Source organism: Rhea pennata, chromosome 1 (genome assembly GCF_028389875.1).
Source record: "Rhea pennata isolate bPtePen1 chromosome 1, bPtePen1.pri, whole genome shotgun sequence".
In the NCBI taxonomy this organism is placed as follows: domain Eukaryota; kingdom Metazoa; phylum Chordata; class Aves; order Rheiformes; family Rheidae; genus Rhea; species Rhea pennata.
This window is the reverse complement of record NC_084663.1, coordinates 174,884,788-174,894,599: the sequence shown is the minus strand read 5'-3', so window position 1 is coordinate 174,894,599 and position 9,812 is coordinate 174,884,788. Positions and strand designations below refer to the sequence as shown.

The 9,812-nt window shown below is 37.2% G+C and overlaps 1 protein-coding gene across 2 annotated transcripts in view; it reads right to left on the bottom strand.

Annotated features, from left to right (window-relative positions):
• Positions 1-3,015: 3,015 nt before the first annotated feature.
• Positions 3,016-9,812, bottom strand: part of KLHL1 (kelch like family member 1) — a 243,290-nt gene continuing 236,493 nt past the window's right edge. For both annotated transcript variants that reach the window (XM_062576137.1, XM_062576148.1), the window contains one exon: positions 3,016-3,075. In XM_062576137.1, the coding sequence (XP_062432121.1) occupies positions 3,016-3,075 (60 nt within the window). The remainder of the gene's footprint in view (positions 3,076-9,812) is intronic.

Sequence of the window (9,812 nt, the reverse complement as noted above, 5' to 3'; positions counted from 1 at the left end):
AGTCATTAAGAATTGTGTAAATATATCCGACGGAAATTGCTTGGCCCTTCTAAACAATACGAAGAATGATTCCCATATAGAGTTTTCTAGAAACAATTAACATGAATACTGCTGTAAATAATGGTCATTTGATGGTAGTGTTCTGTAGAAGAGAATGGTACTTAAGAAAATTATCTTTTTCCTGTGCCACAATGGTTCCCATATGTCCACTAATGTTAGCTTATCATAATAACATTATGAGGCAGACAAGTGCCTGAAAGCATCCTTAAATCGACTTAAAACTTTGGGAGGTTCCATATATGAGTAAAAGTGTGTCTTGTACACAAAAGGAATTTTTAAAAAGATTATTTTTGTTTCTAAACAATATTAATATTTTGATTGTAAGGACCTAAACCACAAATATATATTGCAGAATTATAATTAAAAAGAAGCTAATAATATTCTTGTATGAATGTTTTTGTTGTCGTATTTGTGAGAAGCAATAAAATTGGATCCAAATATCCAGAATAAAAGAGCTCTACTAAGCAATGATTATTTAATAGTATTTTCTAAGTAGATCCTTCACTAATACTAACTATATTTCTAGCATCCATCACTCTCAACAATAAAAGCTGTAAATGTAAAAAGTAATTTAAAAGAAGGGTCCAGAACTACAAGGTCAAAATCATAAGTTCTATAAATAATAGAGGGTCACAAGATTAGTCTCTCTTTTGCAAACTGATTTTTGTAACACTATTATATTGATAGAAACACATTACAAATGGTGGCCTCAGAGTTAGAGCAAAAAATTTACTTTTGCCTGTTTGCTTGCTGAGTTTTTCTATTGAGTTCTATTTGAATCCTTTGTTCTTTCACTGCTGTTTCAGATTTAGAAAAATATAGTAATCTGAAATTTTTAGATGGAAATAATTTTGGAAATAATTTTGGAAATTAAAAGTGGGAATGAGGAATCTGAGAATAAAAAGAATCAAGGGGCAGAAAGAAAATATCTGCCATAGATTGCTGTGAGTAAAGGTAGTTCTTTTGAAGGTAAGCATATAGGTAGAATATTTCTATCATATACGAATATAAGGTACTCCAAAGGAAAGTCTGAAAATAGAATTAAAATTAAAATTTATGATCATCAGGTATCTGTGTAGGAGAATTGAATGCTAACATCGTCATATTTAATTGAAGTTAGAATTGTAGAAGCTTGTGGGTTTGGCTTCAGAATATCAAGTGAGGAAAGATTTGTAGAAAAGTAATAGACAACTGACTGTGGAAAACTAATATTGAAGATTTTGCAACTGGTTTCTAATTAGTATAGAAAAACATACACAAAAAAAGAAAAAAAAAAGGCAGTATACTTATGTGTTAAAACATAACCTAGTTTGTGTCAGGAAACAAAGATCTTCAAACTGCATATTGCTCTGCTGCTGTTAAAAGGAGATACTTCTTCAAATCAAATGTCCCAAGCATGAGGCTATACTTATCTTTACAACTCCAATGATCTAAAAGATTTCCACTAGGAAAGCTTTATTATCTATAACTGGAATTCCTCCCAAAAATTGCTAGCAACACAGGACTTCAAGGTTGTTATATTTAGATAATGAAATGTTTCTTAAAAGGTCAGCAAGCCTTTAAAGAAAATAAAATATTTGGTAGGCCTATTCTCAGAGCCTGGGTTTTCCTGAATAACAGAATTTCATATTTCAATAATAGTCTTAGGATTCAAACTGATTCTGCTGAGCAAACAGAAAACATTAATGTCAACTCTAATGCCAAGGCAAAAGCTCAATGTATCATTACTGCCAGAAATGATCAATACAAAAAGGAAGCACAGATAACACTAGTATAACACTAGTATATCTACTATATGAGATTTATTAAATCAAATAGTCTAATTTTGCCTTATTCTACTCCTATACATTCTGAATCCCGTACTTGCAGTAATTCTCGGTCATAAATGGAAAGTTATAGATCAGCACTTATAATCAGAGTTGCACATGTGTAAACATCAGAAAGAAATAAAATATTTTTACCCCTCTTGAAATGAAATGAGGAGCTGTCAGTTTAAATTAAAAGAGGCTCTAAGATCTCTTCTGGCTGTGGTTCATCTGTTACATGGTGCAATGAAGTAACAGGCTGTGTTTTCCAGTCCTTAACAGGCTTCTAACATGCAGAAGATGCATTAAAAAATATGACCAGAACTGACATGCTTAAATTGAATATAGGATTAAGAAAGAGTTATGAAACTGCTCCTTTGACTCACACATTTTCAACAAAGCCCCAGTGCAGCAAAAGGTTTGCTTTTTCTGTGCATAATTTGTGCAAACATTCAGGCTCCACCTTCAATAGACTCTCTTTTAAGACATGTAATATTGACAGACAGGTACAATCCAAAGTTACCAAAACAATGATTTTGTTGATTTAATTTTATTTTTACTTGTCTTCAGATTGCAAAGCAACAACTTAATCATTATGAATGAGAGATAATATTCAGAAAAACCAATTCTCTTCCCTTGAACTACATGTCTAAGTGGGAAGGCCATAACCTATTTGAGGACAAGACCTTGACAGAAAAACACTATAATATTATCTACTTTTCTCTTTTAAAAATTACAGTTTAAAAGTAGTTAAGTGTACTTTGATGTTTCTACAGTTAAAACTCTTGGAGCAATGAAACTGGTCCTTCCATTCCCTCCTGGTCCTTATGCAGCGTTGTCCTTCGGTGCTTTTGATTACACAGCTCTGCAACACACACTCTGGAAAGCAGTATCTGCACTTGTTCTTGGGTATCCACATATCTGTTCTTACAACAGACTGACTTTTTTCTTGTTCACTGACTGTGAACAGTTTTTATGATTGTATAGGGCATAAATCCTTAATCTTTCTCATTTTTCGAACTTCTTAAAGTTTGTGATCAACAGAGTATTCACTGTGTAAATCCTTGTTCTCATTAAGTTATCATTCTTCTTGTCTGATAGAAAAATAATCATTTCACAGTCAGTAAAATTCTAAGCAGTGCTGACAAAGTCATGGTTGCTTGATGACTACAACACAGGCACCAGCTCTTCCAATATTTAGGGAAGCCATCTGCAGAAAAAAAGATATAAATTAATGGCACAGGAAGAAGTCATGCAAGAAAGGGAAGAAGTGCTGTGTCAGCATTATTCTGGAATGGTCAAAATTAATGGGAGTATAAAAAGCTAAAAGTAAATACAACCCACTAATATCCTAGCATTGCACTTTTAAAATTGCTTACTCACATCTTATATCTTTCAGTTGAGAAAGTGAGAGCAGGAAGACAATATAATTGTAGAATTGTTGCCAGATAACAGCACAATGGATTTGATTCCTATTTATAGTATATATTTTCAGTGAAATTTTAGACAAGTGTTTTATTGTTCTATTTAACTATGAACTCTATATAACAGACAGGTTACAGTGAAGATTTGTAAAAATAAATATCAAATTTTAGAAATATTTTAAATTAAAATATAAAAGAAAAAAAGCTGCTATTCCCCATTCTTAGAAAGTTTGATTAAAAGTGGTGTGAGGGGATATATCGCTTCTTCCACAGTATATTACATATTCCTTGGAATCTATGGGACTTACTTCAATTTCTCTGAATAAATTTTAATAAATCTTTAAATACTTACCTTGCCTCACTATTGGAACAACAGAATCGGTACAACACAAGCTCCTGTGATAGATATCCAAGTAGAAAATATCTTATCTATGATCTACTGTAAGATTTAACTGTTGAAGACAGCTGCTACAAAGAAAGCAAAGCTAAAAAGACTATTTCAGAAGTGGATATCAATGCTGTAAATATCAAAGACAGGGTTCAGTTGCCTAAATATCCTGTGCCATTTGGAAAGCCCTATGGTATCCAAGACACCTGCATGGGACCAAGGAGCCATGGAAGTTCTCCTTTCTGCAGCAATAGACCCCTACAGCACCTCAAATGATATAGATAACTAGAGCTAAAATCTAGCAGTTGATTGCTTGACTTTCTCCAGATTCTTCTTTTCTAGTTAAGAGTTTCATTCAGCTGCTTCCACCCAAGACATGCTGGAGAAAATATTATTTCAAAATTAAAGATCTAGTAAAAATAGCAAAGCCTGCAGAAGACCTGACCCCTTTTGCAGAAAGCTGTTGAACAACAGCTGTGACAACCTAAGGTATCTCCAAAGTACTAGATGCCTGTGTTGGGCAACTTAACAGAATATGAATTGACAGCATTGAATTGACACATTGACTATGACAGTAGCTTAGTCACCTAGATCAAAGGGAGATAGCTAGCTAAATTTAGGTATTTTCATCTGGAGCTGAATCCCACCCTTACTGTCCCAGTAAACCCTATCCCTGAAGTTGGCAATATGAATCCCAGTCTTTATGGTTACTATTTAAAATAAACTGTCAGCTACTGTCTGTTAGAAATTCTTGAAATAACAATATATTTACCTAATAGTTAAATATTAATCAGAATTTTAGAATAATATATAAGAAGTCAAGTGCTAGTCTTTGCTCTTCCTATTAAGCTGCATCTGCACTTTAATGCATAGATACCTTAAAGTTTGCACTTTAAATCATATGTAATCCCCAACAAGATATAGCAATATTCACTATAAGGTAACTTTATAAAATCTTGTTTCTGGTTAAAAATAAGAAAATCTCAAATGTTGAGGGAAAGATTAATGGGCTTATTTTTATATTAAAAATGAAGAACCAGCACATAATATAATGATTTTATTCAAAGTCACACAGGAAGCCTGTCACAAGATAGAAAGAAATTAACTGCAGGGTTTTGGTGTTGCAGTTCAGCTGCAAGACTATTCTTTACTAACGCATTAACTTACGTCAGTCTTTGATGTACTGTTGGACATCACCTTTGCTATACTGTTTAAAAATATGTCTCTACAGGAAAATTCCTTGCTTTTCTTGTAATATCCAAAAAGTAAGAACTAAAATGATGGTAGACTAAAATGTAAAACTGAGAAATAACTAGTTCCTCAGATTTCTAAACATTCTTTTAAAAATATGTATATTCTAGCATCTTTATTTAAAAATTCTTTTAAGTAGTTTTCACGTGCAGGATATCACACAGACAAAAAAGATTTCATCTGTAGTGTGTTACAGGGAAATTACCTTTAAAATGATTTTTCATAACATTATTACTGTATCCTGCTGATCTATTGTAACTTCAATCTGTGAGAAGTGTAGGCGTTATTACTGCTTTTCGTGAGTGGGTAATGAAGAGCATCATTGCACTTATACTGCCTTTTTTCATATGTTCACCTGGAACTGTAATTATTAAAACGCAACCTAACATGCTAAGGATGAAATGCAAAGTCTGGGTAAATGAATACATGCATAATTAAATGCTCAGAGCCTGAAATGCTGATACTAGAAGCCATAGTTTTGTCCCTCATTGAAAAGGCAAGGCAAAGAGGACCAACAACTGACAGTGACATTCTGATACAAGGTCTTTCAAGAGGTGTAATAAGGTGCAAGAATTATCCAGAAATCATGGCCCAAGGTGTCTTTTCAATTGCATGGTCTAAAAGTCATAACTCAGGTTTTCAGCAGTTGCTGTTGCCTCCTTTAGTTTGTACAGCTGTAACCTACCTGATGTTACAGCAGTAAGTGCTGAGGCTACAGTGCAGATCAGTGAAATCAAGACACGGCCTGTGGCCTTTAAATCACACTGATATGAATAATCAACCATTCATCAACGATTTATTAATCAACAATTTATCAGTTCATACATGATTCCGTATCACAGAATCAGTAAGGTTGGAAGGGACCTCCGGAGATGATCTAGTCCAACCTCCCTGCTCAGCAGGGTCACCTAGAGCATGGTAGACAGGGTTGCATCCAGGCAGGCCTTGAAGATCTCCAGACAAGGAGACTCCACAACCTCTCTGGGCAACCTGTGCCAGTGCTCCGTCACTCCCACAGGGAAGAAATTCCCCCTCACGCTCAGGCAGAACTTCCTGTGCTTCAATTTCTGCCCATTGCCTCTTGTCTTGTCACATGGGACAACTGAAAAGAGTTTGTCCCCGTCCCCTTGACACCTTCCCTTCAGGTACTTATCCACATTGATAAGATCCCCCCTCAGTCTTCTCTTCCCCAGGCTGAAGAGGCCCAGATCTCACAGCCGTTCCTCAGAGGGCAGCCCTCGGATCATCTTCGTAGCCCTACGCTGGACTCTCTCTCTCCAGTAGCTCCATGTCTCTCTTGTACTGGGCAGCCCAGAAATGGACACAGCACTCAAGATGAGGCCTCCCCAGGGCTGAGCAGAGGAGCAGGATCACCTCCCTCCACCTGATGGCAACACTCTTCCTAATGCATCCCAGGAGACCATTGGCCTTCCTGACAGCAAGGGCACATTGCTGGCTCATGGTCAGCCTGTCATCCACCAGCACTCCCAGGTCCTTCTCTGCAGAGCTGCTCTCCACAAGGTAAGCCCCCAGCCTGTATTGGTGCCTACGGTTATTTCTCCCTAGGTGCAGGACCTTGTACTTGCCCTTGTTGAATCTCAGGAGGCTCCTCTCCGCCCAGCTCTCCAGCCTGCCCAGGTCTCTCTGAATGGCAGCACACTCCTCCCTCAGGTGTATCAGCTACTCCTCCCAGCTTGGGATCATCCGCAAACTTGCTGAGGAGGCACTCCGTCCCCTCATCCATGTCAGTGATGAAGAAGTTGAACAGGATGGGACCCAGGACTGAGCCGTGGGAGATGCCACTAAACACAGGCCTCCAACTGGACTCCACGCCACTGATGACGACCCTCTGAGCTCTGCCTTTCAGCCAGTTCTCAAGCCACCTCACTGTCCACTTATCTAACTCACACTTCCTGAGCTTGCCTAGGAGGATGTTATGGGAGACAGTGTCAAAAGCCTTGCTGAAGTCAAGGTACACAACATCCACTGCTCTCCCCTCATCTACCCAGCCACTCATTCCATCCTAGAAGGCTATCAGGTTGGTTAAGCAGGATTTCCCCGTGGTGAATCCATGCTGGCTACTCCTGATCACCTTCTTTTCGTCTATGTGCTTGGAGATGACCTCTAGAATGAGCTGTTCCACCACCTTTCCAGGCATGGAGGTGAGGCTGACCAGCCTATAGTTGCCTGGGTCCTTATTCTTACCCTTCTTGAAGACTGGAGTGACATTGGCTTTCTTCCAGTCCTCAGGCACCTCTCCAGTTCTCCAGGGCCTTTCAAAGATGATGGAGAGTGGCCTGGCAACAACATCCGCCAGATCCCTCAGTACCCGTGGGTGCATCTCATCCGGGCTCATGGATTTGTGGATGTCTAGCCTGCCCGGAAGGTCCCTAATCCTATCCTCCTCAATCAAAGGAAAGTCTTCCCTTCTCTGGACTCTTTCCCTCACGTCCAGGCTGCAGGATTCCTGAGGGCTGCCCTTAGCAGTGCAGACTGAAGCAAAGAAGGCATTCAGTAATTCTGCCTTCTCTATATCCCTTGTCACCAGAGCCCCTGCCCCATCCAGTAGCGGGCCCAGATTTTCCCTAGTCGTCCTCTTGTTGCTGATGTATCTGAAGAAGCCCTTCCCGTTGTTGTTGACATCCCTTGCAAGACTCAATTCCAACTGGGCCTTAGCCTTCCTCATTGCATCTCTACATGCTCTGACTGCATTCCTATCATTCTACCAAATAGTCTGTCCCCTCTTCCACATTCTGTGTACTTTCTTCTTCCCTGTTGCATTCCTCAAGATCCTCAAAAACATAGTTTCATCCCTACTTTATTTAAAAAAAAAAATTATACAGTATTCTCTTCATTAGGAAGTAAGATACAATTAAATCTAACAGGCTGAGTCACAAGGAATTTTATACCTTTAACTTCCCAGAGGATTAGTGTAGAAATACCTTTATCAATTTTGCATTTTTTGAAAAGAGAACAAACTCTTGCTCCTGGGAAAATTTGATTTTGCTTTCTGTAAATAATAGTACGTTAAATTACATTAATGTACAATTAAGGTTTTGTGCATTACTATTTGTTCTACATACTTTTCAATTCCTTTGAAATAAAGCTATTTTCACTATGAAATCACTTGATTTGTGCCTATACACAGATATACCGCCACAGAAAATACTTATCAGCTTACTAAACTTGTGGATAACTTGTCTAGAGCAACCTGACAAGTTTCCATTTACTGAGAGAACTTGTAGTAGTAATACACCCAGTATACCCAGCTTTATGCAAGGGATCAGATTCTGTGAGAAATTTGCTCAGGGTATGAAAAGTTAGACCAAGAGCTCTGCACTACTGTAGGTTACGGCTACAGTCCTCCTTTCTTCTGCTAAAGTTGCTTGGCTTCAGGGAGTCCTGAGGGTCATTGATAAGCAGAAGGTTTCCTCGTTCTGCAAGCTGTGACTGATACCTCCACTTTAATCCGTATGGCAAAGTCAAGGTTACCAATACCAAAATCATATTGTGACAGTAATCCTAAACAAGTTCAAGTTTCCTTTAAAATAGTTTAGCAGTTTCAGACACATTTTCAAGCTATGAGGATAAATAGTTGTAGAAGAGTGAATCTCTTTGCTTGTTGAAAGTAACATGGGAGAGTCAGCATCTATGGTATGCTGTAATAATAATAATAATAATAATAATAAGAAGAAGAAGAAGAAGAAGAAGAAGAAGAAATGTTACTGTGCATATTAAAGCAGAGGTGTTGCATATTGCCAAACTGTCTGCTTGGTGTCCAAATGCAGTTAGTCATGTTGTTTATGTGGACTAGTGGATTTTGGAAAATAAACTTTTCATCCCATCTCCTTCAGAATGTCATAAAAATACTTTCTTGACATTTAGTTAATAAAAGACAAAAAAGAGTGTGGGCTTCTTCATTAACTTTACATTGTATATGTCTGCACTTTAGACTGACAATACAAGCTGCCTTTTATAATTGTAAAAAGAAATAGGCATTTGTGGGGTGCCATTCATCTGGCCTATTTTAAATTTTTATTTTAGGATGAAATCATGCTTTCAAAGTGTGTACTTTTTATCACTGACTTTAAAGGGAACTCAGGGTGACTAATTGCAATGGAAACATCAATAATAATTGATTTCCAGGAAGTCTTGAAATAGAATTCAACACACACACACACACACAGAGAGAGAGAGAGAGAGAGAGAAAATTCATTGTTTTGTTTCTTATTAAAGTTTTGCTATGGCTGAAAATCTTTTCAAGTACTAATTGGGACATAATAAAATACATTTGTTCTATAAACTAGTTGCCATTCTCCAGCTTCTTGTCCTATACCACAGTTTCCATTCTACTCATTAATTAATGTGTAGTTCAATATTTGGAATGTACATACAGGTCAACATTTCAAAATGTCCATCAAAATGAAGAAATAGAATAGGCGAATGAACTGACAGCTTGACTCTCTACATAAAATACTTATATTTTTTCATTCGAAGAATCTTCAGGAAAGGCTGGTCACCAGCTAAAATTCCAGCTCTATTTTTACAATTTTTATGACATCTCATCTGCACTAGAAAAGATGAAAAAGATAATTTCCTATAGAAATTCAGCAGATTTTTTTTTTTCCTAATGGATAACAAGATAGTGTTTTTAGTGACTGCTTATTCTTTTTTCCTTTCCAAAGAAGAAAAGAACTCTGCCTAAGTTTCCTAGGAGATAGTTGTCTCTTCTTTCTTCAGGGGAAACTTCTAATATAGCAGCTGATACAATATTAGGATGACTTTCACAGCTGTGACAACCTCAGCTACATTTTTTTCCCCCAGAAATAATGCTTTTATGAAGTTCTACCAAAATATTTTGTAGAAGAAAAAATATCAGACTTT